The sequence below is a fragment of the Syngnathus floridae genome, chromosome 17, assembly GCF_059516105.1.
Source record: "Syngnathus floridae isolate MCC-2025c chromosome 17, RoL_Sflo_1.0, whole genome shotgun sequence".
Classification (NCBI taxonomy): domain Eukaryota; kingdom Metazoa; phylum Chordata; class Actinopteri; order Syngnathiformes; family Syngnathidae; genus Syngnathus; species Syngnathus floridae.
The window spans coordinates 2969164-2996962 of record NC_142429.1 but is presented as its reverse complement, the minus strand read 5'-3'; the positions used below and the strand labels follow the sequence as shown (position 1 = coordinate 2996962).

Here is a 27799-nt window from a genome sequence, read left to right as displayed (position 1 = left end):
GACGAAACAACATGGCGTCGCCCTGTAAACAAACAAGGCGTTACTAGGTTAATACCGACTTCCTGTCTCAGTGCTTGGACACGCCGCATCCATTCAGGAGAAGACATGTAATTACAGCGACTTGCAAATGTGTAATTTTAATTTCAGAAATAGCCCGCTTGAAAGGGCACCGTGATGCAGTTGTTCTCAAGCAACGTAAATAGGGAATTTTTCCGTTTTATTTTTAGCGCCGGATTAAACTGCTCGCCCACTTGCATCCGGGTGTGCACAATTATAGCTAAGCGCTACGTGAGAGTCGCTTACAGGAGGACAACTCAAAAGTGCCTTTTGGCGTCTTATTAGCCTAACAATTTTTTATCTGGATGCTGGTAATTTACCTATGCATCCATTTTCTGTTGCGCTTCTATCCCGTATAAAGCACACCTGTCCTTGGAGTCTGTACTTGCTTCCTTCCCACCATGGGCAAGACTGAAGATGTGAGGGAGCGATCACAAAATGCTGCGCAAAGAGCAGGGCGAGAAGATGATGAATACTGGCACCAAAGCAGACAACACACCATCAAGTGCATTCGGTCTGGAGTTTCGCACACTTTGTTGAGTGACGAAGACCGCGGGGAAGGCAAGTGAGCCGTGACCAAGTTACTCCAAACTGTTTTCACTGCTAATTGTCGATTAAAAATTTGCAGACTTTCAGTCTCGAGGCAACATAATGCCACAAGAGTGTTCCTGATTGCAAGGTATTGTTAACGCTTTAAATTGCGTCTAAATAACGAATTTGGGTCAGACCAACAGTATTTGTGACGTTACCACATTCGGACATAGCTTTCCGCAGACTACGTTGACAAAGGGATCTTTATGTGAAATTCAGTTAAAAGATACCCACCCATTGAATGAATGAATGGTGGTCTTAACCGCACACTTTTCCCCCAAGATCACAGTGGTTGGGATGCCATCATGTATAATTCAGCGTAAATATGTTACAGCTCACAGGTGGCTGGCCTACGCAGCACCTGCCTCCCTCCTATTTTCAAGTGGCTCGGCTTTAAGAGCGCAGCTTTCATTCTGAAAGGGCATTGTGATATTGTTCAAATAGCATTTGGGGGGCCACTTTCATCAGCAAAGGTCAGTGCATAGATTTGAAGGGCAGCTTTTGGACTCTTCACAAGCGCTCACTCAGCACTGGAGGACCTTGTCAACGGTTCTTTTGTGTCCATTGCTATTTTAGATGGACTCTGCGGGTTGTTGTTTTTCTGGGTTGAACTGCACCACACTGTTATAATTTGGGATTTAGGGGACATTTGAAGGTCCTTAAGGGCAACTTGGACGTGACGTAAAGCCAGTTAATGCTGCTCATTGGCTCCACGGTCTCGTGGCGAGTGGAATGTGACGATACCTAGACGTGTCAATTTACCTTTGGCAATCACCTGTCCAAGATTTAGCACACCTTTTGTCAGCTTCAGCAATTCTGAATTTACAGTTTTGCATCTTTTGAAGTAGTATCAGCGTATCAAGGGGATGACAGGACAGGGTGGTGTGAAGTGTCAGGCCCGACTCCCGCTATTTTGTGTGGAAAGCAACGTTGTTGTTCCACATACATGAAACCGGACGGCGACTGCAAGAGATCCTTTTGGGCCTTTTGCATTGTTCCGTTTACATTCTTGCAACGGCGACACTGTCGGTCTTTGGTGCATTGGTATGACTGTGTGCCATCCTGCCGCCGCCGCATGCTCGCTCGCTCCCCCGTGTGCTATTGTTCCCCCGCCGTGGCTGTCCAGCATCCGCTACCTGCGCTCCGTCCACATCAAAGGCTCCAGCTGTGAACATAAGCGAGGCGGCAACCTAAACAGGAAGTGCGGCCGGGATCACTCATAAGCGCTTTGATTAAACCAGTCAAGGCTTTGACGTCAACACTCGATTCTCTTTTTTCCAAAAAGAGACATGGAGCCTGTCCATATGTTTGTATACGGTCGGCGCCAGGGTACTTCCGATTGGTAGATTGGCAAGAGGTGAAACGATGGCGGGAATTTGTTGTGTATAGTCTTAAAAGCTCTCGCAAACAACATTTGGCCAGTGAGCGATATGAGCGAGCGAGACCCCCGATTCCAGGTCCCGAAGCCTTATGAGCATGATCCCAGACAGCCGTAGGAGACTGCGGTCTACCTAATGGGGGGCCTCATCTAGAACCGGGCCAGGCGCCGCTGCGGTGGCCTTGAGAGCACGTGAGCAGTCATATGACCCGAGAGTCCTGTGCCATCGGGCTCCGAGACAGACGCCATCCGTCAAACGGGAACTAGCTGGCCTATGATTGCGGCTTCATTTTGATGACCATTCATATAGTGGCAAGTCATAAAAAGATAGCATTAGAGGAGCTGACTGGTGCTTTGGCGTAATGCGGTCATGTTGTATTTCCCCTTTAGGAAGACACTCGATCATGTAAAGTGGAATCACGTTGGCATTCGCCCTCTCACCGACCTTCCCGCCGCTGGCCAATCTAACAACAACCATGCTTTTATATTTGCTTGCCAGACATGTCCAATTGTTTTGGCTTCCTCCTCTCCTATTGTTTCCACTGCTCCTTCTGGTGGTTGCAGGCGATGGGAGTCCGGGCGTAGGGAATGACGAGGAACGGGTGGGGGCGTGAAGTTTTACGGCTTAGCAGGTCTTTGGATCTTGCTCGCTCACACGTTCTTTCCCATGACGAGGGGTCGCTCTTCCATCAGTGGCCCGTGAAGAGAACCAGAACCGCTGGAACATGTGCTTCTTGTTTGGGCCTGGAGAGACGATGGCTCGTCTTCGCACATACCTCATATCTCAAATCCAAACATCGCACTGATTAGTCAACAACATGGATGCTCTCGCGCCTCCCTTGAGCAAAACCCGACACGACGGAGCCCGATCTCAGCAGGTTGAGCGCATGATGCTCATTAACGCAAAAGGAGAAACTTTTGACATGACGATGTTAATTCACGAACAGATTTTTTGCAGCCAAACACCGTTTTTGCTTTGTTTTCATAAGATCTTAAATTTCCCAGATCAGGTTTCCGATCAGCGAGTGGACAGATATTAGCATGATGCCAGTGGGCGCACAACTCTATACAGCCGTTTTTGGGGTAGGGGCTCGTTTCTATGCACGTGCAAGCCAAAAGCAATCATGAAAAAAAACATACATGCATTATCCTGAAGATGCTGTATGGTATCTTTGCCTATCTGCACTCCCCAGTAGCTCAAGAGCAGCAGGGCAATAAAGTGCCAAACAACATTTGCTAGTTTTTCCAAAGCAAGAGAGTGCAAGGTCTTAGAAATGTAGAAGCAAGGGAGGCTGTGATCCAGATGAAAAGAGGAAAAAAAAGTCTAAGAAAAGGGGAGAAAAAAAATGTTTGGTTCTGCTCGTCCCAGGCCAGCAGACCGGGCGGTCAGAGTTGGAGTAAACAAATCCGCGTTTGATGTGTGAAGAAGCATTAGCCCGGTCAGCAACATGCGAGGATGCCGGGGAGAAGCGCGTCCGTGTGTGTGCGTGCGTGCGTGTGTGTGCGTGCGTGTGCGCGCGCGCGTACGTGTGCGTGTGTCGGGGGGCTGCACACACCTAAACATGTTGGTTGTTCCAAACTCAAAAGCAAGGAGACCGGAATTCTTGCCGTGGACTTTGCTGACCACAGTTCAGCATTCAACCTGGCGCGCTTTGCATCATATGCGCGCCATCCGTCCACGCTCTGTAAACTGGAATTTCCCCTCAATCTAAAGAGATTATAAATAAAACGACACAGTCGACTCACTGCTTTGTTCTTTTTTGTAGCTAATAATGTCTGATGAGAGAGCGAGTTAGTACTAGCGCACATTTAGTGCGGTGACCAAGGTAACAGTAGAGGTGGCCCCTACCATGTAATGTGCAATCACAAAATTAGAGAATAATCAAGACACACTTGTACTCTGCGTTGTTTAAAAATTCAGCCAGTACTGGAGCTATTAAATTCTAGGTGTTAGCATGCCAGTGTGCTTTTGATCATATTTGACAGACGGAACTTTTTGTGTTAGCCTTGGTTTCTCAGAGTCCTCCCCCCCGCAATCGTATGGTGTTCCATAGAGTTCGATGATGGGGCCCCTGCTGTTTTCATTGGATTTGCAATTTCCAGTCCCAGAGTTGAGGTGTGTTTTTCCTTTCGCCGGCGGGCAATATACTACTGCAGTTCTCATTTAATCACAGCCTTTATTGTGAGGTGTCCTTTTTTAGTTTCGTCTTGATAGTTCATTCCGACAAGGCGCAGCGACTCATTTTCACATTGCATTCTTCAGACAGCAACTGGGTTCAAAGGGGCGCAGATATTCTAATGCTGTGATCATTGTTGTGGATGCACATAGTTTAAACGCCCTCCTTATGTCGGCCACTTAGGGCCGCACGGCGCCATGTTTATCTATTGGCGCACATCAGAGGCCCGGCGATACTTTGGTGGACCTTTGAACGGCGGCAAAAGTAAGCGCGCCAGGCGGAAGAATCCTAATGATGTGCCTTTGCGTGTTTTTCCAGCCTTGAAGAAGTTCAAATTAGTCTTTTAAAAAGGCAGAATTCAAAGGCGGGAGCATGAAAAGGGGGGCAGAATGAAATGTCGGCACTGCGGCGTTAAAAGCGAGACGGGAGATGAGAGATCCTGGGCTCTGACTTTGGTGTGACTTCAAAAGCGTGTGTTTAAAGCGGCAGGCCTTAATGTTGGCCCGACAGCGCAACTGTCACGTTTGCAGCTGGCCGCGCGGAGACATGGGGACCCATGTTGTGTCCATGTGTGTGTTTGTGTGTGTCATTTGTTTTCTTTGCTTTTGTGTGTGTCAGCACTCTTGTGGCCCTCGCTGTGGGTCTTGATGCGATTGTCTGCGTGGCCTTTAATGTTTGTGGTTTTGATGTCGGCCAGCGTGTTTTCCTTCGTGTGTGTGCGCGCGTGTGCGTGCGTGTGTTTGTGAGAGAGGGTGAAGATCTAAGCCGCTGGGCTGTGGCCCTGGCTCCCCGTGCACGCAGGCCTCCCCCAGCCCCCCACTTCTCTTTCTTGTTAAGATTCAAACGCTGATAGGCTTTGAACTGCAGCTGTGGACTCTGCGGTCATTTGGCCACTTTAGCTCCACAAAGCTAAAGTTCATCTTAGTGTGCCACCCGCCACATTAGCACTGCAATCATTGCGCATTGGTGATGTGGTCAACCAGGGCCATGGCACTCGACTGCTTTATGAATCTATTCCACTCATTGCAACATGACCAGTGATCTAATATGATGGCGTAAAAACGCTTTTCCTGTTGGAAATGATGTCGGGCAGCACAGTGGAGTAGCGGTTAGCATGGATTGTTTTAAGGTTAAAGGTCGAATTCCAAGTTTGTTGGGCTCCCGGTGAGTGCATTTTCTTATATGGGTATTGTAAATGATATTGAATTGTTGCTGTTCTCGATGTTGGTAACATCACGACTGTCGAGATATCCTTGAGCAAGGCAGCACTTGCTCAATTATGCAGAAACCTTAGAAATACAAAGGGAGCGGAGCCTTTGTGGTTTCAAGTCCAACAGGCTGCTTACTGCTGAGAGCTGCCTCTCTTCTCTTGCATGTTAGTTCTCATTATTGAGCACACACATGCACACACAACACGCATGCACACACGCTGGCCTTCGTGCCTTGTGCGCAACGGGGAATCTTTCCATGGATGCCGGTCCATATCTTTCATTTCTCGTTTCAAAGGGTCCAATGTGTTCCTATGTGCTGATCAAATAAAAAGTATCCAGTGGTCAGCACCTGGCTCCACACTGCGAGGTTGCCCTGGACTTGGTGGGGGGTAGGGGGTCAGGGAAGCACCCCGATCGCCGCTTTGAGCAGTGACATCAAAGCTCTCCAAATTGTCTGTGCATGCATGTGTGTATATCATTCATTCTACAGAATGTTAACGTTACCCAACCAAACACCTTGCATTTGTTTTCCACAGAGGATAATGAATATATGCCAGTGAGTGTTATTTTGTATGTCTACGCATGTTGCCGCATTTGAACACATGCCTTTGCCTGTTTTTCCAGCCTTGAAGAAGTTCAAATTAGACATATGGAAAATCCACATTTTTTGCTTTTATATTCATTCCATCAAAACAAGGAATTCAGACAAAGGCATCACTGTTCCACTTTATATAGACCACAACTGAATGAGTAAAACGTAAAACAGAAGAATTTATTAACGTGATACGTAAACTTTAAAGCTTCTTGTTTTGCAAAATTCGATCACTATGAGCAACGGATGCTTGTTGTCGAAAAAATATGCAGAGAAACTCACCAAAAAAGCCCCCCCCCCCCATTTTTCTTAAATAGTTGTTGTGCTTGTCGCCTTCCTATCCGTGTCGTCGTGATGAAAGTGATCTGGCATCCTGCGCCAGCACGGAGTTGGGACCCGCCTGATTAAAAATGCTGAAGTCCCCCGCCGGGTCTTTGATGCGTGAACCCCGGGCGCCCAAAGCCAGCCAAGGTTAGCGCCAGCTCGTGTAATCCTTTATGTTGAGCTCTGACACTGCGAGACACCCAGCTGAGAGGCCTGACGGTCACAATCAATCATGTCAGGGACGCGTCACAAAGGTCGACTGACCGGCCTGCCCTCCGTCCCCCTTAATGACACACTCTGCTTTAATTAGCAAATGAAACAAAAACAGCACTACAAACACCAACTCACGAGCAAATCAACCACGCTGTCGACCCTTGAAGGAAACATTGCTTACATATCTGGGACTCTTTGAAGAGGAACACCAGGAGAGCCGACGTTTACCCTTGAGTCTTCTTAGCCCAAAGTCTCCCACAGATTGAAGCCATGGGCAGCTCCGGTCCCTTAGGACTGGACCTGGATGCATTACCCCCTCTCAGACTGACGTTTGTATTGTATGGATGGAAATCGTAAGACAGATGCCAAACGTGCAAGGTTCCCATTCGCACAGCAGAAATTAGCTTGGGCTGTCAAAGTTGCGGTCTCAAGCTGTCGAAGAACGGTGGGCGTGAGGGGTCAAAAATGTGAGACAAAGATGTGTTGCTTGGTGCGTACAAACGAGAAGTAGCAGGACAAGTGCGCCGCGTCTACGTTAAATGGAGGAATCCCCCAGTGAGGGCATCAAGCGCTAGTCTATATGTTCTCTAGCGGCAAGCCACCAGCAATATGTCAAGAATGCAGCAAAGGATGACGCATCAGACCAGAATATGGCATTTTTAACCGTTTGGCGCCAGTCGGCAGATAGTCTGAGTGTCTAACAGTTGGAAGGTTGCCGCTTTAATGCGTTCCTCATCCTGTGAGCTGCTTGGCACCTTGCATGACAGCATCTGGTATGAATGTCCGTTTTTCTCATAAGGAAGTTTATCCCAATTATTTAAGGCCACCAAGTGCTTCAGTTCTGTTACTGTAGCTTCTCTCACTTTGTGACAGTTTTGGACAAAGCCAACGGCAGTTGCTAGCTCACTGCCGCGGGCTAATTAACAGCGAACTACCCTCCATCTGCAAAGAGACCCGTGACGTATTTGATGAGACACAAAATGCTAACTTGTGCCTCAAGCAGCAGACCAAATTGAACGTTGCCTTCCTCTGTGATCCAAATGCAGATGTCATTTTAATCACAGCTTGCTGGCTCTTAAAAGAGCATCTGCATGTCTGAAGCTGCTGTCTGTGCCCTGACAATGAACCCTGGCTCCTTTTTAGATCTTCCCCCCGTTCTTCGTCTGTTCTCCATCCAAAACGGAGATCAACTGTGCCTGCTCAGCATTTTGAAGCACACATCACAGAGCATGTTGTTATTTTGATTTGCTTAATTGTAGCGTGCAGTGTGTGGGCGCGTCGTGATGGATGATGTTTTTCCTTTTGCTTTATTCACTTTTTCTCTTAGAATCTCAAGCCCGGCCTCAGAGTCAATGTGAAGGCTAGTGGAGGCTGCTTAATACGTCTGGGTGGGAATTCTAAACCATAATTTGTACATAGCGTGTGCATGGGATTACGATGGAGCTTGTTTTAAAGTTTGTTTGTTACAAAGGTTGCCTCATCTCCGGCCAGGAGCCGAGGAACCTGAAGATTTTGTCATATTTAGAAAATGAGTGCTTTTCAAGTGTAAAAGTAAGTTTTTACAATAACGCTTAACTGTACCGGTGACCGGCGGCTCGGTGGGGCACTGGGTAGCACGTCCGCCTCACAGTTAGTGAGTGTGCGGGTTCAAATCCACCTCCGGCCCTCCCTGTGTGGAGTTTGCATGTTCTCCCCGGGCCCGCGTGGGTTTTCTCCGGGCCGGGCACTCCGGTTTCCTCCCACATCCCAAAGACATGCTTGGTAGGCCGATTGAAGACTCCAAATTGTCCCTAGGTGTGAGTGTGAGTGCGAATGGTTGTTTGTCTCTGTGTGCCCTGGCTGGCAACCGGTTCAGGGTGTCCCCCGTCTGCTGCCCGATGACGGCTGGGATAGGCTCCAGGGCACCCGCGACCCCCGTAGGGACTAAGCGGTTCAGAAAATGGATGGATGGATGGATGGATGGATGTACCGGTGACTGAAAAAGCCAAATGTGGAGAGTCTCTATTGCAAAACTGGACCCAAGAGTCTGTCCAAATCCACACGCTTTTTTACCTCTCATGATTAATCAGAACCAGCGCAATCTGCTTTCTGCGCAATCTTGTTAGTTTCCGTTAAAACAAATATTGCAGTATCAAATGTGTGGCGGCTTCGAATTGAACACAACAGGCGCTAGCGTTGTTTTAGTCAAATATGATCTGATTTGTTGACACTTATTTTAATGGCGTAGCTGTCAAAACCTCATCGAAATCATGTGGGGAATGACGGCAAACTCGCCGGGCCGGCTGCTCATGGAGTACGACATGGAGGGACGGCGACACTGTGTCGAGGTCGGAGAGGCTCGAAACAGGCCTCTTTTCAAGCTATGTGAAGATGATTTGAAGGCTTTGTTTTATTTGTGACGTTTGCTTTAAACCATTCAAATTAGTAGCAAGAACTTCAATTCAATGGACAATTGTGGTTCCATTCTTTTGACCACTTGAGGTCTGAATTCATCTTCATCCTAGTCATCATCATCCTCTATGCTCAGAAATAGTGTTACTGTCGCTTCACAGGAGGGCACACTCTCCGAGAGTTTGCCTGCGCACCTGAGTGACATAAAGGCTGACTGCGTGCTTGCGTGTGTGTGCGTGCGTGTGCCTGCGTGCGTGGTATGCGTGGGAGAAGGTGCCTTTTGGAATGAAGGTGATTACTTTCTGATGAGTTTGGCAGGAAGCAACATGTGACTTCCATCCTCCGTCTCCTTTGTCACCTCGCTTGGTGGCGCACTTCAAAAGAGGGGGCAGGAATGCTGCAAAAGGGAAACAGACGGGGAATGTCCTTTTCCCTGCAGCTAGTTGGCAGGTTTGAATCCCCCCCCCCCCCCGGTCCGACCTCACACCTGGCCCGCTCACTCGACTCCCGCAAGTCCCCCCACACACACACATATGCTCTTCAAAGCCTCTGTTGTGTGATGCTACCTCTGGGCTTATCTTTTCCTTTTCCTTGGAAATTGGCAAAGGAAGGTTGCATCCTGCCATTGCAGGCAAGGTGCATGTTCTTGTGAAAGAGAATAAAAGTCGTCACGCAGATTGACGAGCAGTCAGGCCTCCACACAGACGAGCCAGGGAGAGTCGCCGAAATTGTACTCAAGCACCTCCAGCCAAACATCAAGTCCACACAAATGTGAAATAGGAAGGTGGAATTTGAGATATTTCTGAATATCACTTTAAGTACAATCATAGTGAATGAATAAGCCAATAAAAAGCGATAGCCACCCCCACCCAACTGTTGCCATTCAGAGTTTTGGCGGCACACTTTTCAACGCACTTTGGTGTTGTTTACATGCAAATATGCAGCCTCGGTTCTAAGTGGATACAACCCCCCCCCACCCACCTCTGCAACCTAGTTCTGCTTTTTGATCCTGCAGGATTTGAAACACAGCAGCAGTGACTTGCTTTTGGAAGGCAGGATGTTGTCTACTTGTACCTTAGGATAATCCCCGTGGACTAAAACGTTGTCTTTTTTTTCTTCCAATTTTTGGATGATAGTCACACGTTTTGAAAAAAACAAACAAGCCTGTTTTAAGTTTCAGTCCATTGCATGTTGGCCGTGGTCAGTGGGTGTGCTCTTCCTTCCTGTCTGGGCCTCGTAACCTCTCACCTGCACATTTTCTGCCAAGTCCGTCAGCTATGCAGGTGCAGCCAACAACAGAAGCTTTTGTGCTAGCTCGGCACGCTGCTGGACCAGCCGGGCTTCCATCAAGGAGCACGATCCCGACAAGCCGAGACCCCTGGTTCAGCCGCCTTGGCCTGTTTGGCCTGATGTCCTCACAGTCCTCCATTGCTTGAGTTTTTTTCCTCATTTAAAGTGCATCGGCATCCGTCTGTGCTTCTCAAAATGAGCGCGAGCATTTCACGTGAGTGAAAGCTGCTTTGCCGCAGCTGCCCATCGCGCGGCCCCTTCCAGCAAACCAATGATGTGATTTACCGGCGCAGGTCACAGGTCAAGAGCCCCCGGTCTCCATCTGCGTCTTTCAAACAAAAAGCCATCAAGAAGGGTTTAGCCTGGAGTCAATAGTCCTGATGACAACGTCTGCCACCACACACACACACACACACACACACACACACACACACACATACACACGCACGCGTGTGCACGCACGCACACACACACACACACACACGCATGAAGGTAGGGCATGTCTTAGACAACGGGATTAGACCTAGAAAGAGGTTGGACTCGTGCCCCCCCCCCCACACACACACACGCACGCACGCACGCACACACACACACAGAATATTCTCGCAAAGAGAAGCGCTGTATGGATCGTAACAAGCTTTCCCAATTCTGTTGAATGACTGGCATAATGATGATTTTCACACCGCAATGAATGAGGAATTCCACATGTGGAACGTTTCTGTTCGTCTTTTTCGTCAAATTGAAGAAACTTCAGTCAAAGGTGCCGCTTGAGAGCTGCAAACCAATTTGTGGACTTTGCGAGTGTCTTTCAAGACAAAAACATCTTGTCGCAACTTTTATCTTCAGACGAGGCTTATTGGCCACCTCTTATCTCCACTGACAGTCCGGGTTTCTGTGTAATCGTACATTTCTTTTTGTCAGCATATACTATAAAAGCCTTGGCAAATATGTGCCGGCTCACTTCTTGCGAGGAGTTTTTCTCCTTTTGTTTTTAGCTCTTTGAGAGACCCCTGTCATCAAAAGGCGAAGAAAATTACGCTAAGCACAGCACGCGTATTCAAATGGAAACTTTTCCTTCAATGCGAGCCTTTGAAGACTTTTTCATGAGCACAAGTCATGCGGAAGGAAAGAATTCGTCACTCAAACGTTGGCTAGCACTTTGTCTTGGCGTTACGGTGACGAGTACCGGAATTTTTTTAGCGGAAGCCTGTGTGCATTTTAGTGGTCTTCTACATGTGCGACATTGTGACAATTCACATTTTGAATCGTGGCAACATCTCCGAGCCACTATCAGCCACTCGGGGAAATGAGTTGACCCCCCCCTTCCCTTGTGCGGATAAATGATGTTTGTCACAACAAAACAAAAACACAAAAACGACAAAGTGCCACGGAGCGAGTAAAGTCTTTCTAGTCAGAGCAAGGCAAGAGGCGAGCTAGCGTGCAGTGTTTGCCTTTGTGCGGGCCATCTGTCCTACAAGGCCGGCTTGTTTTTGAGGGTCATCCCGTCCAGGCTTTGACCAGATTTCAAGGTTAGCCGGGACTCTCCAGGAATACGACCAGCGGGACGAGCCCCCCGCTTGCCATTGCACATTGATCAACGTCACATCTGAAAGAGTGGCGCATGTGATGAAGGCATGAGAGGAGACAACGTCAAAGGGAATGCAGTCGATGGCGGATGGAGTCAAGAAAAAAGGGGAGAGGGGGCCTCAAATAAAGAGAGTCGGGCAGATCAATGACGGGAGACTGATGCAAAGCATAAACAAACATCAGGAGGGCACCCGAGACCAAAGTGTTGTTCCTCCAGCTCGGTCGGCAAAGGCTCAAGTGGGCCTTTGAACTTGGCCCCCATTACAGGCCCAATGACGCTTTGAAGACCAGACCGAGCATTTTCCATCTTAATTTGTTTTTGGAGCGTCTGTGCGAGTGCGCGTGAGCCTTATTTCCCTCCCCCTCGTTCTTTGAATCTTTCCTCGTCATAGCCGATTTAACGCAGTAGGATAAAAATTCATCCATTAAGTCTGCTGATTTCTGCTCTTTTCTTTTTTTTAAAACTTTTATCTCACACACCTTTTTCTTTGTCTAAGGGAGGTGAGGGGGACGCTACAATTGAAGCTGCAATTAATCTTTGGGGAAATTCTTGTCCAAGTTTTTGTTGTAGTTTTAGTTATCCATTTGCAAGCCACTTTGAAATCTTGTTTTCTCTCTCAGCGGAGACAGACAGGTTAACTTTGAGGACAAGTGTAAAAATCATCTTTTGCCTTTGAAGTTTGAATTAAAGCCGTGACCAGTGGGAGCCGTGACCTCCCTTAGATTTATACAACCTTAAATCAAGTGTGTGTGTGTCCGCGTGCGTGCGTGCGTGCGTGTGTGTGTGTGTGTGTGTGTGTGTGTGTGTGTGTGTGTGTGTGTGTGTGTGTGTGTGTGTGTGCGCGTGTGCGTGTGCGTGTGCGCGTGCGCGTGCGTGTGCGTGTGTGTGTGTGTACATGAGTGTGCCTGGTAACCAAAAGAGGTCAGCTGACGCTTTAACAGCCTCTTTGCCCTTTGACCTGGGGGCTACAACCGCCAACAGGTCGGCGGCACGGCTTCAGAGCGTAAGAGCCAGTCTGGCACCACCACCCCCAGGTTGACTGCCAATTTTTGTCCCCCCCCCAGGTTCTGGAAGCAGGCCTTGTTGTGCGTCTGTAATGCGGTGACACACAAAAGAGGTCGTTGCCGCCTACGTGTCAGCATGCCCTCGGCCGCCGCAACCCATCTGACACATTACATAGCCAGACGGCAGATTGATGTATTTATGCATTGTGTCGTTGCTGCTCAAAGGAATTTGGCCGTGGGGGGGGGGGCAATGGGGGACAAAGATTGATGGAGTGATGAGGGGGAGAAAGGTAGAGATGGGAGGCATTAAAGCGCATGGGAAGGGTGGCATTTGTGGAGTGATGCTGAGGAGTCTTTGCTCAATTATACATTGAAACATTTTGTAGCTATTTATTCAGGTGCATAGTACAAGAAAGATCAGTGGGGGGGTAGTGCTGTTTTTGTACTTTATAAAATTGTAACATAATGGAATAAAATGTAAGCCTTTCACGACTGTAAGTGACTCATTAAGCTGTATGAATGAGTGATTCTTCATAGACGATAAAGAATATAAAAATCTATGAAACACACTGACAGTTTAAGTTTTGCTTAAAATGTGAGGAAAAGCAGAGAGACTCATCAGATTGATATTGAAAGGGCACTTTGGAAAGATTCAATACCAAATTGACCATGTAGGGGCAGGAAAGTGCAAAATGATGGCAGACAAATAATTTTGATTGTCTTTTTCTCCACCAGCAAAGCTTAAAGAGAGAATAACAAAGATGAGAACTCAAGGAGGTGGGGGGAGCCTATGTCTGGCAAACTTGAATAGCTTCTCTGTGTCCCTCCAATATGTAGGGCTAGCATGCTGGGAGTTGGCTGGGTCCATTCACACAGAGCCCAAACTCATAAAGAGCTCCTCTATGGCCCCAACCTGAAAGCCACCAAAGGCCCCTTCCATGGGAACTTTAAATCTGCAACGTAATCCCACTTGGGCCCCGGGAGGAGCCTTTCCTAACGAACCATGTGAGTCCTAATATCAAGGTGCCGCTGTACTTCCTTAACGCCACCAGATGACGCCAGTTTGAAAGCAGTGCAATCTGTTTTCAATAATTCCGGACTTTCTTTGTTTTGTTTTGATTTAAATAAAAAATTTGAGTGTGTGGATGGCTTCTGTAGGTCAACGTGTTCTAGGCAGGAGGCACATATTGTAAATAATAAATAAATAAAAAAAGGCTAGGTGGATGAAGTGAAGAAGGGGCAGCACTTTTTCGTGCTACATCTGCTCCACGCGACGAATGTCTGCACCCCGATAACAAAGCCTCATTTGCATATCATAATCCCCATCTCTCGACTTGATCGGGTGCGCTCGTGAGTAAGGCTGTGCACCTCCGGAAAGAGACGCAAAGACGAGGGGGAACCTCACTTTGAACGCTTCTCTGGCGAAGTTCAAACAACACGCATTCATGTGCATGTACTGTTGAAGAAGGCGGCTGGGCTGGCTGCAATATTTTGCTGCTCCACCACCACCACCCGCACGGTCGTCTTTCGTAAAGAAAAAGCTCATTAGCATCAGCACATCAGAAGGGAGATAAACTGCTTGCATGCCTGCCCCGAGAGTTGAACAGCAGGGGGCCTCATGTGATTCATCATGTGGGATCACTTTGCAAAGCTAGAGGGAGCAACAAGAACCTCACACCAGGACAAAGTGTGCCTGTGTGAAGTCATAATCACTGCAACACGTTCCTCTTTCTTTCTTATTATTAGAGAATTTACAAAAGTCTGGTCAGAAGACCCGACGAGCTCTATGGTACTGTACATTTTCTCGCCAGAAGGTGGTGCTGGTGATAACTGAACGTTTTATTGACTTGAGTTGACTCTCATGTTGACATGCTAAATCTGACCGCTAGGTGGCATCATTTCCCGACGAACAAGTACTATGTGCGCCTGCAATTCGTTGGCTCAAATCTGACCCAGATATGAAGCATTTTGACAACATTTTCTGCCGTTTGCCCGTCTAATCGCGTTGCAAAGAATTGATTGAATTTTTGTTTTGTTTTTGAGGTTGATAAACTGTAGTCCATGTTCAGGCGTGACGGGGCTGAATTTGCGGAAGGGGAAGCTCGCTCCTGCGGTGCCATGACGCAGCTCGCCTCCTCGTCGTGCAGCAGCCGCGCGTCCTCCTGCAGTAGTCCATCATGACGAACCCGCGTCCACGGAGGGAGGGGACGCAAATGCAATGTCACCGTTGACGAGGGGGTGTGGCGCTGACCGACTCCCATTCACCAAAACAAACTCAGCCCAGCCCAACCCAGCCCAGAACGCGTATCGCGTCAGAGAGACGTGCCGAGTAGCAAGTTGGGCCGCTCGGAAACCCCCGCAACCAGCCATCTCTATTGTGTGTTGGGGGTGTGCATGGGGCTCATGACGTCCGGAACCAGATCGGATTACGCAGATATTCAAATTCTGTTTTGGATGCTACGCTGTGGCCTGGACATCCCCGAGATGAGGATGCAGTAGCCAGGGTGAGACTGAAGTTATTTACATTCTGGATGGATTAAATTTGCAGCGGTTGGATTTGACAATGAACCGGATTATTTTGTCGCTGTAGGCCCCGTTAGATTGACAGCCCGACTCTTCCTCGCAATCGCCATAAATAAAGCTTGCCCCGATGATGCTACACTCCAGCCAGCATACTGTGAGGCAAAAATGAAGTCGTGTCTCTTTAAGAGCGCGTTTATGGCAAATAACGTCACGTGAATGCGTGAAGCGATGTGGAACCTTTTCCCACTCGCATTGTAGGTCCCGTAAAGCCAAATGTGATGCAACAACAGCGCATTTTGGCTCTTCTTTTGAGAATTCCTGTTAATTGATTGGGGTTTTAGATTGTTTAAATGGTTACCTACAAAAAAGAGGCGGCGAGGATAAGACCGAGCACAATAATAGTAATAATATCGCTGTTGGCATTGCACCTGTCACATTTACTGCCTGCCATCCATTTATGTTTGTTGACAGACGTGAATTCTAAAAGGTTGAGTTTTTTTTTTTTTTTTTTTTGTATTACCGGTGTTGTGCTCGATTTGGTTCCCCCGTGAGATTTTGTTCCCCCTGCCGCGGGAGCGCGCACAGCTTGTTTGGAAAGCGAAAAACCGATGCCGTACGGCGTCCGCCGGCGTCAGCACTATGTTGTTTTCAATAAAAACATGAAGAATTCACGTTTGCGTCAGTCAATTTTAATTTTTATAAAGGATTATTCTCATTTGATGTCTTTAAATTCATCCGCGTTCTGCCATTGAAGCGGGGTGCATTCAAAGACCAGTCGTACAGACGGAACACTCACTCACTTCACCAAAAAGCAACGATATAATTACGTGAGCTCTTTGCATAAACCTCGATGCAAAGAAACTCCTCCTTTTGGGTACCGTTACATGCTACAAGGAGTATATATTACAAAGGAGACTTTATTCTTAATTGTAATCATCATTCATCCATCCATTTTATTACTCAGGTATTTTCAAAGCGAATTAATATTGTTGCATTTATTAATTTGCTTTAAAATGACAGCGCAATATAATTAAAAGCTGACACTCTAGCAATGTCAAACGTGTTCATTTAAGAAAAAGCCACACACGTTTTGTGATCAAATCTTTCATAACGACAATGATTTGAGTGAATTGATTTGAATGAATAATTGAGAAGACATTTCAGTTCTGAAGGCTCCTTTTGTCCCAAGCAAAGTGAAAGGTGGTGGGATAAAAATTGTAACAGGAACGCTATATTAAATGTCAAGCCGTGAATATTTGTGCCCCCCTCCCATTTTGAGAACGGTGAGTCCTAGACTCCAGCTGTTTTTTTTCTGTCTTCCTGGGGGTCTGCTCAGGTAGTGTGGCAAATCTGAACAGGTTCCCTCATTCCTAGCCCAAGTTACAGGGGGGGAACATATCCTCATGGGTGGCCCGTGAGGATATGTTCCCCCCCCCCTTATTTTGAGAACGGTGAGTCCTAGACTCCAGCTGTTTTTTTTTCTGTCTTCCTGGGGGTCTGCTCAGGTAGTGTGGCAAATTTGAACAGGTTCCCTCATTCCTAGCCCAAGTTACAGGGGGGGAACATATCCTCACGGGGCACCCGTGAGGATTTGTTCCCCCCCCCCCCTTATTTTGAGAACGGTGAGTCCTAGACTCCAGCTGTTTTTTTTCTGTCTTCCTGGGGGTCTGCTCAGGTAGTGTGGCAAATTTGAACAGGTTCCCTCATTCCTAGCCCAAGTTACAAGGGGGGAACATATCCTCACGGGGGAACATATCCTCACGGGTGCCCCGTGAGGATATGTTCCCCCCCCTTATTTTGAGAACGGTGAGTCCTAGACTCCAGCTGTTTTTTTTTTCTGTCTTCCTGGGGGTCTGCTCAGGTAGTGTGGCAAATTTGAACAGGTTCCCTCATTCCTAGCCCAAGTTACAAGGGGGGAACATATCCTCACGGGGGAACATATCCTCACGGGTGCCCCGTGAGGATATGTTCCCCCCCCTTATTTTGAGAACGGTGAGTCCTAGACTCCAGCTGTTTTTTTTCTGTCTTCCTGGGGGTCTGCTCAGGTAGTGTGGCAAATTTGAACAGGTTCCCTCATTTCTAGCCCAAGTTACAAGGGGGGAACATATCCTCACGGGGGAACATATCCTCACGGGGCACCCGTGAGGATTTGTTCCCCCCCCTTATTTTGAGAACGGTGAGTCCTAGACTCCAGCTGTTTTTTTTCTGTCTTCCTGGGGGTCTGCTCAGGTAGTGTGGCAAATCTGAACAGGTTCCCTCATTCCTAGCCCAAGTTACAGGGGGGGAACATATCCTCACGGGGCACCCGTGAGGATTTGTTCCCCCCCCCTTATTTTGAGAACGGTGAGTCCTAGACTCCAGCTGTTTTTTTTCTGTCTTCCTGGGGGTCTGCTCAGGTAGTGTGGCAAATTTGAACAGGTTCCCTCATTCCTAGCCCAAGTTACAGGGGGGGAACATATCCTCACGAGTGCCCCGTGAGGATATGTTCCCCCCCCCCCCATTTTGAGAACGGTGAGTCCTAGACTCCAACTGTTTTTTTTTCTGATGATTTGTGCAGTGATACTGTTATTAATGCACTTTATCAATGTCTTTGGCCTTATTTGGGTCAAACAACTTTGTTTCTTTATCATATAACATACATAAAAATAATGACTTTAAACTTTATTAAAAAACATTATTATCTATTTGTTTGTTTATTTATTTAACATCCAATATTGTAAAATTATCAGTGCACAAATCATTTATTTACATTTACACCGTTTTAAATGGGGGGGAACATATTCTCACAGGGCACCCGTGAGGATATGTTCCCCCCCTGTAACTTGGGCTACAGACTCAAGGTCTGTCTGTATTAGTACTGTTTATTGAATTATATCTTGCAAAATTATCAATGAAGTTAAGAAGTTAAATATCTTAATATTGTTGTCGGGCCAATTAGTGGACCAACAACTTTATTAAGACATTATAACTGGCATAACTCAATTGGCATTAATTTTGTTCTTTACACATTTTATTGAAATTATTGACAGACGTGCACTGATAACTTTACAATATTGGATGTTAAATAAATAAATAAACAAATAGATAATAATGTTATTTTTATGTATGTTATATGATAAAGAAACAAAGTTGTTTGACCCAAATAAGGCCAAAGACATTGATAAAGTGCATTAATAACAGTATCACTGCACAAATCATCAGAAAAAAAACAGTTGGAGTCTAGGACTCACCGTTCTCAAAATAAGGGGGGGGGGGGAACATATCCTCACGGGGCACCCGTGAGGATATGTTCCCCCCCTGTAACTTGGGCTAGGAATGAGGGAACCTGTTCAAATTTGCCACACTACCTGAGCAGACCCCCAGGAAGACAGAAAAAAAACAGCTGGAGTCTAGGACTCACCGTTCTCAAAATAAGGGGGGGGGAACATATCCTCACGGGGCACCCGTGAGGATATGTTCCCCCGTGAGGATATGTTCCCCCCTTGTAACTTGGGCTAGAAATGAGGGAACCTGTTCAAATTTGCCACACTACCTGAGCAGACCCCCAGGAAGACAGAAAAAAAAACAGCTGGAGTCTAGGACTCACCGTTCTCAAAATAAGGGGGGGGAACATATCCTCACGGGCCACCCATGAGGATATGTTCCCCCCCTGTAACTTGGGCTAGGAATGAGGGAACCTGTTCAGATTTGCCACACTACCTGAGCAGACCCCCAGGAAGACAGAAAAAAAACAGCTGGAGTCTAGGACTCACCGTTCTCAAAATGGGAGGGGGGCACAAATATTCACGCCTTGACATTTTTTATAGCGTTCCTGTTACAATTTTTATCCCACCACCTTTCACTTTGCTTGGGACAAAAGGAGCCTTCAGAACTGAAATGTCTTCTCAATTATTCATTCAAATCAATTCACTCAAATCATTGTCGTTATGAAAGATTTGATCACAAAACGTGTGTGGCTTTTTCTTAAATGAACACGTTTGACATTGCTAGAGTGTCAGCTTTTAATTATATTGCGCTGTCATTTTAAAGCAAATTAATAAATGCAACAATATTAATTCGCTTTGAAAATACCTGAGTAATAAAATGGATGGAGGAATGATGATTACAATTAAGAATAAAGTCTCCTTTGTAATATATACTCCTTGTAGCATGTAACGGTACCCAAAAGGAGGAGTTTCTTTGCATCGAGGTTTATGCAAAGAGCTCACGTAATTATATCGTTGCTTTTTGGTGAAGTGAGTGAGTGTTCCGTCTTTACGACTGGTCTTTGAATGCACCCCGCTTCAATGGCAGAACGCGGATGAATTTAAAGACATCAAATGAGAATAATCCTTTATAAAAATTAAAATTGACTGACGCAAACGTGAATTCTTCATGTTTTTATTGAAAACAACATAGTGCTGACGCCGTACGACGTCGTACGGCATCGGTTTTTCGCTTTCCAAACAAGGCGTGCGCGCTCCCGCGGCAGGGGGAACAAAATCTCACGGGGGAACCAAATCGAGGCCAACACCGGCCTTTAGTAGTTAAGGCACGGAGAATGTCACCTCCCATCATCGCAGCTGAATGTGAAGTTTGTCAGGAAATGAGTGGAGCCAGGGCGACCAAATACTGTTTGGACCGGGGTTTACTGAAGGAAAAGGGGAGTTGGAATGGAGGATGAAGGGGAACCGACAGACGGACAAACTAACATAACGACCTAACGAAACAATAACTGGACTGACTGACTGACCGAAAGGGCTGGCTAACAGAAACAGAACAGACAGGCAAAGACGTGAGACAAGAAACAAGACCGATCTGACAGGGTAGTGAGGGGCAGACAGGACTTAAATACAAGACAAGTAACGACAGGCAGGTGAGGGTGATCACACTGATCATGGCCAGACACAGGAGGGGAGGGGCGAGTACACAGAGACATGAACAGAAACCATGACAACTTACACATAACAAAATAACCGGGGACGAGTCATGAGAGTTGGGATATTGTAAAATGACATCATTTTAGGGATTTTTGATTTTGTAAAAATAATTAATTAATTAATATTCAAACAAATGTGACAAAATCTTTTTTCTTGTTTGTTTTAATAATTTTCAAAATAATTAATTGAAATTTAAGCTCGTCGAAGGGTGCTTGCATTTCCGTTGAAAGGGTCATGACAATTGAATGTACTCTGCTGTGCAACAGTGAGTTTGAGTGTTTTCATGTTGTCGAATGCTCGTGTCGTTGCCCTCCAGGCCTTTAGCCGCGCTCTGGGTGGCAATGAGCCATCACGGCGGCGACGGAAGGGGAGCTAGCAAACGTGCCGATACTCCACCCTCTCGGCATGCGCCTGCACCCAAACTGCAGGTCCAGCACACCCTCTCGCGTGACACCATTACCATCCACTTCTCCGCTCTGGGCAAGGAGGAGGACGATGAGGAAGAAGAGCTTTATGGAGGGAAGTCAGAGCTGGATGCTTCGGGAGCTCTGGTGGTTTGCAGGTCAAAAGAGGACTTGGTTTTTGAATCGGAGAGCACGACGGCCAGCGCTCACGCAAACGTCGGCTCTTCAGCCATGACAATCATGTCCACCTTGAGCAACCCTCAAGTGAGTTGCACTCCTCCCACCAGCTCCTCTTGGCCTTCCGAACATCCCTTCGCCAACCTCCCGGCCACGAGGTCCAGCTCCTCTTCCCCTTGCAAGTCGTCCGGGCTGTCATCCTCCCGACCTTTCCTCAGCCTGGTCGGGTCCATGTCCAATGAGGCGGAGGCCCGCGAAGCTGCTGTCGCGCCGTCGCACGCCCGCCACAGACACTTGATGAAATCTTTTGTCAAGTCCCTCTCCACAGAGACATCAAAGGTTGAGCAGCAGGAAGACTCCGGTCACCATGTTCTTCATCCCGCCCTCCACCAGCAACAAGCGCAGCCGTCGCAGCAGCCGCCTCCTCGCAACATGCAACTCTTCAAACAGTTCTCCCAGCCTCGCTTGTCCACCGCCCCTGTCGTGGCCACCCAGGTGGGCGGAGACTCTAAAACGGCCCCCTCATCTCCCACCGTATCGCCGGATGGCAGGTCCTTCTTCAAGGTTCAAGAAGTAGAAGCCAAGATCGAGGATACAAGGCGGCGTCTCTCCGAGGTGATGTCAGACCCCCTGCAGCTTTTTAGTAAGATCATGGGCGAGGAATCGGCCACGGTCGGCCCCCATCGAGCCAGGTTGCTGTCATCCAGTCCGTCAGAGCTGAGCGGCATTGCGGCGGTCAACGGACACTCGGAAGGTTATGGCAGCAGCATCAAGGAGGAGGAGGGAGCAGAGGGCCAGGAAGATGATGAAACGCCCACCGGGCACGGACCCGATTGTATCGTCCTCTCCTTTCCTCTCAGCCAGACCTCTGCATCCGCCTTGGCCAGCTCTCCGTCGCTCAATCTGGGTCGCTGCTCCATGTCGGCCCTGGCGGCCCGTCAGGAAGACGAGGACTTTTGTGAGCTTTACAGCGAAGACTTTGACTTGTGCACTGACACGGAGACCCCGGACGGGGATCGCCCCGGATCCCACGGAAGCGCTGGCGAAATGGAGATGGAGGAAGAAGAGGAAGAGGAAGCGGCGACTGTGCCTTGGATGGGCCTGGTCTGCCTGACCCAGTTGGTGTACGGGTACTTGGTCCTTCCGCTCCCGCCGTACGTGTGCGCGGTGCTCCACGGCACGTTGGCGGGCTTGACCTTGGCCATTCTGGTCCTTTGGCTGTCAGCTCCGCGGCGCTCCCACTTGGCAAGGGGGAAGCAAAGACGCAGGACAGAACCTTGGAACGCGGCCCGGCTCGATATCCAAGAACCGGGCATTTTCAAGGTGAGACATCTGCATCTTTGCTGCTCAGCCAGTTGCACTCAACCCTCTTTTGTCTTCCCTTCTGCACGGCCGTCGCATGTCAGGGCTGGATGAACGAGATCCACAGCTATGACCCGGAGATGTACCACGCCACCCTGACGCACTCAGTCTTCGTACGCCTGGAAGGTTCCATTCTGCGACTGTCAAAACCAAACCGGAACATCTCCCGCCGCGCCGCTCACAACGAGCCTAAGCCTGACGTCACCTACGTCAGCCAGAAGATCTACGACCTGACCGACAGCAAGGTGCGCTAAACTTGCCCAAAGCCAAAGTCGCGAGCGTGCCCATGTACGCCGCTTTCAGCCCTGACCTTCTCAACTATGTCCCCTCTTCCAAAGATCTACCTGATGCCACAAAGCCTAGCAAGAAAACGAGTTTGGAACAAGAAGTACCCCGTTTGCATTGAGGTGGCCAAGCAGCAGGACTTCATGTCCAAGAAAACCCAAGAGGATGGGAAGCCCACAACGCTGGACGAGAAGGCGGAGCAAGGGGGCAACAAGGTTGAAAAAGCCGACACGTCCGCGGATGAGCTGAAAAAGCCGACGCCGGGAGGAGGGGATCTGACAATCTACCTGTTTGGGAGGACCGGGCGGGAAAAAGAGGAGTGGTTCCGGAGATTTCTGCTGGCGTCCCAGACGAAGTCTGATGGCCGAAGCGGCCGTCTGCCCAAGAGTGGTCAGTGTGCGATGCACCAAAATCTTCGCCCTAAATGCCACAATGTCCATTTTTTTTGTTTTAGCCTCACAGCCCTGCCACAGCAACCAGTGTGTGGGCAGTCACGAGGCCAACGGCGGAGGAAGCTCCGATGAGCTGTGCCACCCTCAGCCTCGCCGCTGGGAGAGCTCCTCGAGGCAGAGGACGCTCTTGGACTATGACGTGTACATGGCCAAGTACGTCAGCCCCCAGCCCGCAAGCCCGGCTGCCGCTGAACGTCCTGGCGGACGCAGCCCCAACAGGAGCCCCTCGAGCACCAAAAAGGTAAGGAATGTTGTGAAACATCATTTAGATGAAACTAGTGTTTTGACGTCACCGTGTGGCACATTGTTGCGATTATTTGCACTGGGAGCATTTGTGAAATTCAATCAACTTGGAAGTTGGCGGAACAGACGGTTGAACTTTGGAGGTTCTGCTGCAGATGGTTCTGCTTCATGATGAGTTGTAATTGATTCATTTCACTTCTCTTTTGGAAAATCTAGAAAATGAGCCTCTATATTGGAATGTAGCGCTGCAATATATTGTTTGATGTGGAAAAACACCCTCTGCCAAACCTGAGAAAGAGCTTCTGCTCCGTTTTAAAGCAATAGAGTGCGCTCGGCAAATAGGAAATTGAGCATCGTTGTATTTTTTCATTTCATTTTTGTTCCATCTAACCGTTTTTCCCTCAGAGGCCCGGGAGTTCACATGATTCGGCCGAACCAGAAGCCTGGGTCAACGCTTTTTTGGGGAGAATATTCTGGGACTTCCTAGGAGAGAAGCACTGGGCCAACGTCGTCTCCAAAAAGATTCAAATGAAGCTCAGTAAGATCCGGGTGGGTGCTCCCCTTAAATTGATCTCAACTCCAACTCAAGTGCGCTTCAAGTACCAATGCACTGAAAGACCCTTTTGGGTTTTTTTTCCTTCCAGCTGCCGTATGTTATGAATGAGCTCACCTTAACGGAACTCGATATGGGCTTCTCCATGCCCAAGATTCTTGGTGCCTCCAAACCTTCTGTGGACCACCAAGGTAGGAACCTGAACGCGGATTTGCACCCAAAATCTCCCTTTGCCCTTGGCGATGACATCGGCGAGCGATGGTTGGGTTGATTTTGAACTTGCACTTTTCTGAAAAATAAAACAAACAAACAACCTCATGTCCCACAAAAAGTGCTTTTCCGTCATTTTATGCCAACTCGTTGAAATGACACATCTGTTTTTAGTTACTTACGGTCTTGGGCTATTCACTGAGAGCTCAGATATTACTACAGGAAGTTCACCCAGCTAGGAAGAGTAGCTGCCCGAGGCCTGACCTTTTCATCTACGATGACAGGATAAAAGTACTCTTCTGGCAAGGGATGAAGTGGCTTGCCGCTAACAGCAATGGTTTTATTGCCATGGCAACCACAGTCACGTAGGTCAAAAACTTTCTTCTTGTCTGGCTTGTCCCTCCAGGTTTGTGGTTCGATCTGGAGGTCTCCTACATGGGCTCCTTCCTCATGACTCTGGAGACCAAGATGAACCTCGCCCGTCTGGGCAAGGAGGGAGAGGGCCTCGGCGAGCACAGCAAGGAGTGGTCAAGGCCACGCACTTACTGTCTGGCGGACAGTGACGAGGAGTCATCCAGCGCCGGCTCCTCCGATGAGGAGGATCCTGCGGAACTTTTCAGTGACAAAGCCGTTTTCCCCGGAGGTGAAAGGTGAGCAGAGCAATATCTGAAAAGCCACACAAACGTGTTACCGTATTTGCCGGTGTACAGGTCGACTCGGTGTATAAGTCGACCCCCTAAAATTCGACGGAAATTTACGATTTTATGATATATCCTTTGTATAAGTCGAGCTCAATTGTTGCATTATATTAAACTTCAAAATTCAATATGCGAAATTTATTGACGAAATGTGTTCAAATTCCGGGAGGCCGTGCGCATGCGGCTGTTTATAAGCACCGCGGAGGAGATCGCGGCCGGCGAGCTCGCGCACGCCGCCCGGCACCAACGGGAGGCCGGAAATAGCTCCAAGCCGAGCGGATCGGCACTTTATAAGCACCGCGGAGGAGATCGCGGCGCCTCATTGGACTTCCAGCGGCCGGCGAGCTCGCGCACCCGCCCGGCACATCCGGGAGGCCGTGCGCACGAGCCAAGTGGCCGAAAATAGCCCCCGCCGAGCGGATCGGCTGTTTATAAGCACCGCGGAGGTGGTCGCGGCGCCTCATTCGACTTCCAGCGGCCGGCGAGCTCGCGCACCCGCCCGGCACATCCGGGAGGCCGTGCGCACGAGCCAAGTGGCCGAAAATAGCCCCCGCCGAGCGGATCGGCTGTTTATAAGCACCGCGGAGGTGGTCGCGGCGCCTCATTGGACTTCCAGCGGCCGGCGAGCTCGCGCACCCGCCCGGCACATCCGGGAGGCCGTGCGCACGAGCCAAGTGGCCGAAAATAGCCCCCGCCGAGCGGATCGGCTGTTTATAAGCACCGCGGAGGTGGTTGCGGCGCCTCATTCGACTTCCAGCGGGCCGCGCACTCGCGCACGCCGCCCGGTTCAAATTTTCTAAGTGCAACGCACAATGAGATGCATGAGAAACGGCCTTGGTTACCATCACATTTGAAGCGATGAATACGAAGTTAAATTTTATGACTCGGTGTATAAGTCGAGGTCGATTTTTTTCGGTCGATTTTGGATCGAAAAAGGTCGACCAATACACCGGCAAATACGGTAGTTGGAAGCGAATGTTCCCACCTTCTGACCTAGCGCTTAATTACTGGAGCACCCACCCGCTCCTTCCCATCATGGGGCCCTAGCAACTTGTCATTAAGAAATAATCAGCGTGACTCGCTCTCCGCTCAGCTACGTGGGAGGCCACAGGCCCAGCAAGATCATGCGCTTTGTGGATAAGATCGCCAAGTCCAAGTACTTCCAGAAGGCTACAGAGACGGAGTTCATCAAGAAGAAGATGGAGGAGGTGGCCAACACGCCGCTGCTGCTCACCGTGGAGGTGCAGGAGTGTCGAGGCACGCTTGCCGTCAACATACCGCCGCCTCCTACCGACAGAATATGGTAAGTTGACCTTTTATGCTTGAGGGGATAGCGCTAGTGCCCTCTGCTGGATAACGCGTCCCATAAAGGTGTACTTCTGGGTGCTCAGGTACGGCTTCCGCAGTCCACCTCACCTGGAGCTCAAAGCGCGGCCCAAACTCGGAGATAGGGAGGTCACTCTTGCCCATGTGACCGAATGGATCGAGAAGAAACTGGACCAGGAGTTTCAGGTACTTGACCTGGTTGTTCTGCACACTGCTGTCCAATTTCAAGATGCATATGAATGTGGCAACCTTGAGAGCAGAGCATATTGCATGCAATTTGAAGATGCAGGTTAGAAATTGTAAAACGGCCATGCAAGTAATTTTTGGCTGCATGCCAAACACGCACTTCAGATCAACGATAGCCGATGTCATAAATTCAGTAGGGCTGGTGCTACCCTGTGGTACCCCGAAAGTCAAAATATGTTTTGTCCTCCCGACAGAAAATATTTGTCATGCCAAACATGGATGACTTGTGGCTACCCATCATGCACTCTGCCATGGACACACGTTCCAATCCCAGCTCGATGAGCGAGTCACACGATGCCTTGAGGGGCCCAGAACCCGAAGAGTCCGAGGTCTGCCATATGTGAAGGCGACGTCTGGACTGCTGTTTTTTGTCACCGTGGCAACTGCAAGTTGTGGCATTTTGAGAAGGAGCCGTTTGATTGAACAATAAGAAGCATTTCAATCTGTGAATTACGGTTACACTAAACTTGAGTTGTACGCTGCATATTTAGTGACCTTTCCGACGCCTTGCGAAAAGTTTGTCAACCTGATTGACATTGGCACGAAGGATGAGTCAATAATTATCCCCCATGGACGAATTTCCTATGGAGACTCTTCCGGCCATCTTTGCTGTGTGTGCCTCGCACGAGTTTGTAAACAGCTCAATGAACGAAACCTTGTTTCTTGCGGGAGAAGTAATTGAGAAAGGAGGCGGTGCTTGTATGGATTGAAATGTACAGTACGAGCAGACGCAGCAGCCAAACGCTTTGCCGAAATCCAATGAATGTATTTATGAGTCGCTCGTTCACTTGACAATGTGCTTCTTAGCAACACTTTTCATTCAAAAGTTAGTCATGTGTTTTTATTGCCAAAGCATTCTTGCAGTCCGGCTCGAAGGGTCATTAGTGGCCAACGTCTGCAGTCGAGTACTCTTGCTTTCAAATCCGTACATTTCACTGACTGACAGTCATCTGCAGGGGGAATATTTATATATATTTTGCCAGCTCAACAGGATTAAAATACTGACGTTTTGGGGTCTGTTTTCTGGATTTCAGCTATATTGTTTCAATCGTGTCAAGACAGACATCAAGCCAACAAGTGCATCTTTTACCATTCAAAAAACATTTTTCTGTATTGTGTGCAGATCTGCCAACATTTAGTTGCTTTACAGGTGACGGTTTCAGTGTCACTATGAGGCAGAAAGTGCCTTTAAAATAAGCAAACATTCCTCCACAGTGCACCATTTGCAGCCACGCTTAAAAAAATGTGCCATTGTTGTACAAATTGTTTCCACAAGTTTTGATGTTCATTTGCACTGTGAAGAAACATTGCTGTTGTGTTCAGTGATGTCAGAATGTTACAGTTCAGGTCATTGTGTATCGATTAAAAAAACAAAGCTAATAAATGGGGGTCATAATTTGATATGAATGAAGCAAAGAGCATTTATATTAATCAACATCACTTTATTAGGACTTCACTTAACCCGGGAAAATACTAAAAACAGACACCTAGTTGTTCAGCATCAAGCATTTCTGGTTATCCTAGCATTTCCAGTTTAAAAAAAAAATAAAAAAAAATAACTGCCAAGTGATTGTAAAAGTAACCG

At 48.3% G+C, this 27799-nt stretch overlaps 1 protein-coding gene across 3 annotated transcripts; it reads left to right on the top strand.

Moving 5' to 3' along the window:
• Nucleotides 1-37: 37 nt before the first annotated feature.
• On the top strand, nucleotides 38-27615 carry tex2 (testis expressed 2). 3 transcript variants are annotated; one of them, XM_088358031.1, is made up of 14 exons: nucleotides 38-107; nucleotides 419-618; nucleotides 686-736; nucleotides 14860-15320; nucleotides 20575-22162; nucleotides 22246-22446; nucleotides 22540-22876; nucleotides 22941-23179; nucleotides 23587-23730; nucleotides 23826-23925; nucleotides 24351-24594; nucleotides 25736-25945; nucleotides 26034-26154; nucleotides 26409-27615. In XM_088358031.1, exons 5-14 carry the CDS (start codon nucleotides 20600-20602, stop codon nucleotides 26556-26558), a joined length of 3309 nt encoding a protein of 1102 aa, XP_088214157.1. In that variant the 5' UTR covers nucleotides 38-107; nucleotides 419-618; nucleotides 686-736; nucleotides 14860-15320; nucleotides 20575-20599; the 3' UTR covers nucleotides 26559-27615. The 3 variants fall into 3 exon arrangements, with proteins under 3 accessions (XP_088214157.1, XP_088214158.1, XP_088214159.1); XM_088358032.1 differs by lacking the exon at nucleotides 14860-15320 and having other exon boundaries at nucleotides 41-618; XM_088358033.1 differs by lacking the exons at nucleotides 686-736; nucleotides 14860-15320 and having other exon boundaries at nucleotides 41-618.
• The last annotated feature ends 184 nt before the right edge of the window (nucleotides 27616-27799 follow it).

Excerpts from the sequence above, each read along its gene's own strand:
- tex2 (XM_088358031.1), top strand. The coding sequence starts at position 20,600 with ATGAGCCATCACGGCGGCGACGGAAGGGGAGCTAGCAAACGTGCCGAT. Across the intron at positions 22,447-22,539 it reads ACGACCTGACCGACAGCAAG|ATCTACCTGATGCCACAAAG; the intron begins GTGCGCTAAACT and ends CCTCTTCCAAAG. Across the intron at positions 23,926-24,350 it reads ACCTTCTGTGGACCACCAAG|GTTTGTGGTTCGATCTGGAG; the intron begins GTAGGAACCTGA and ends TTGTCCCTCCAG.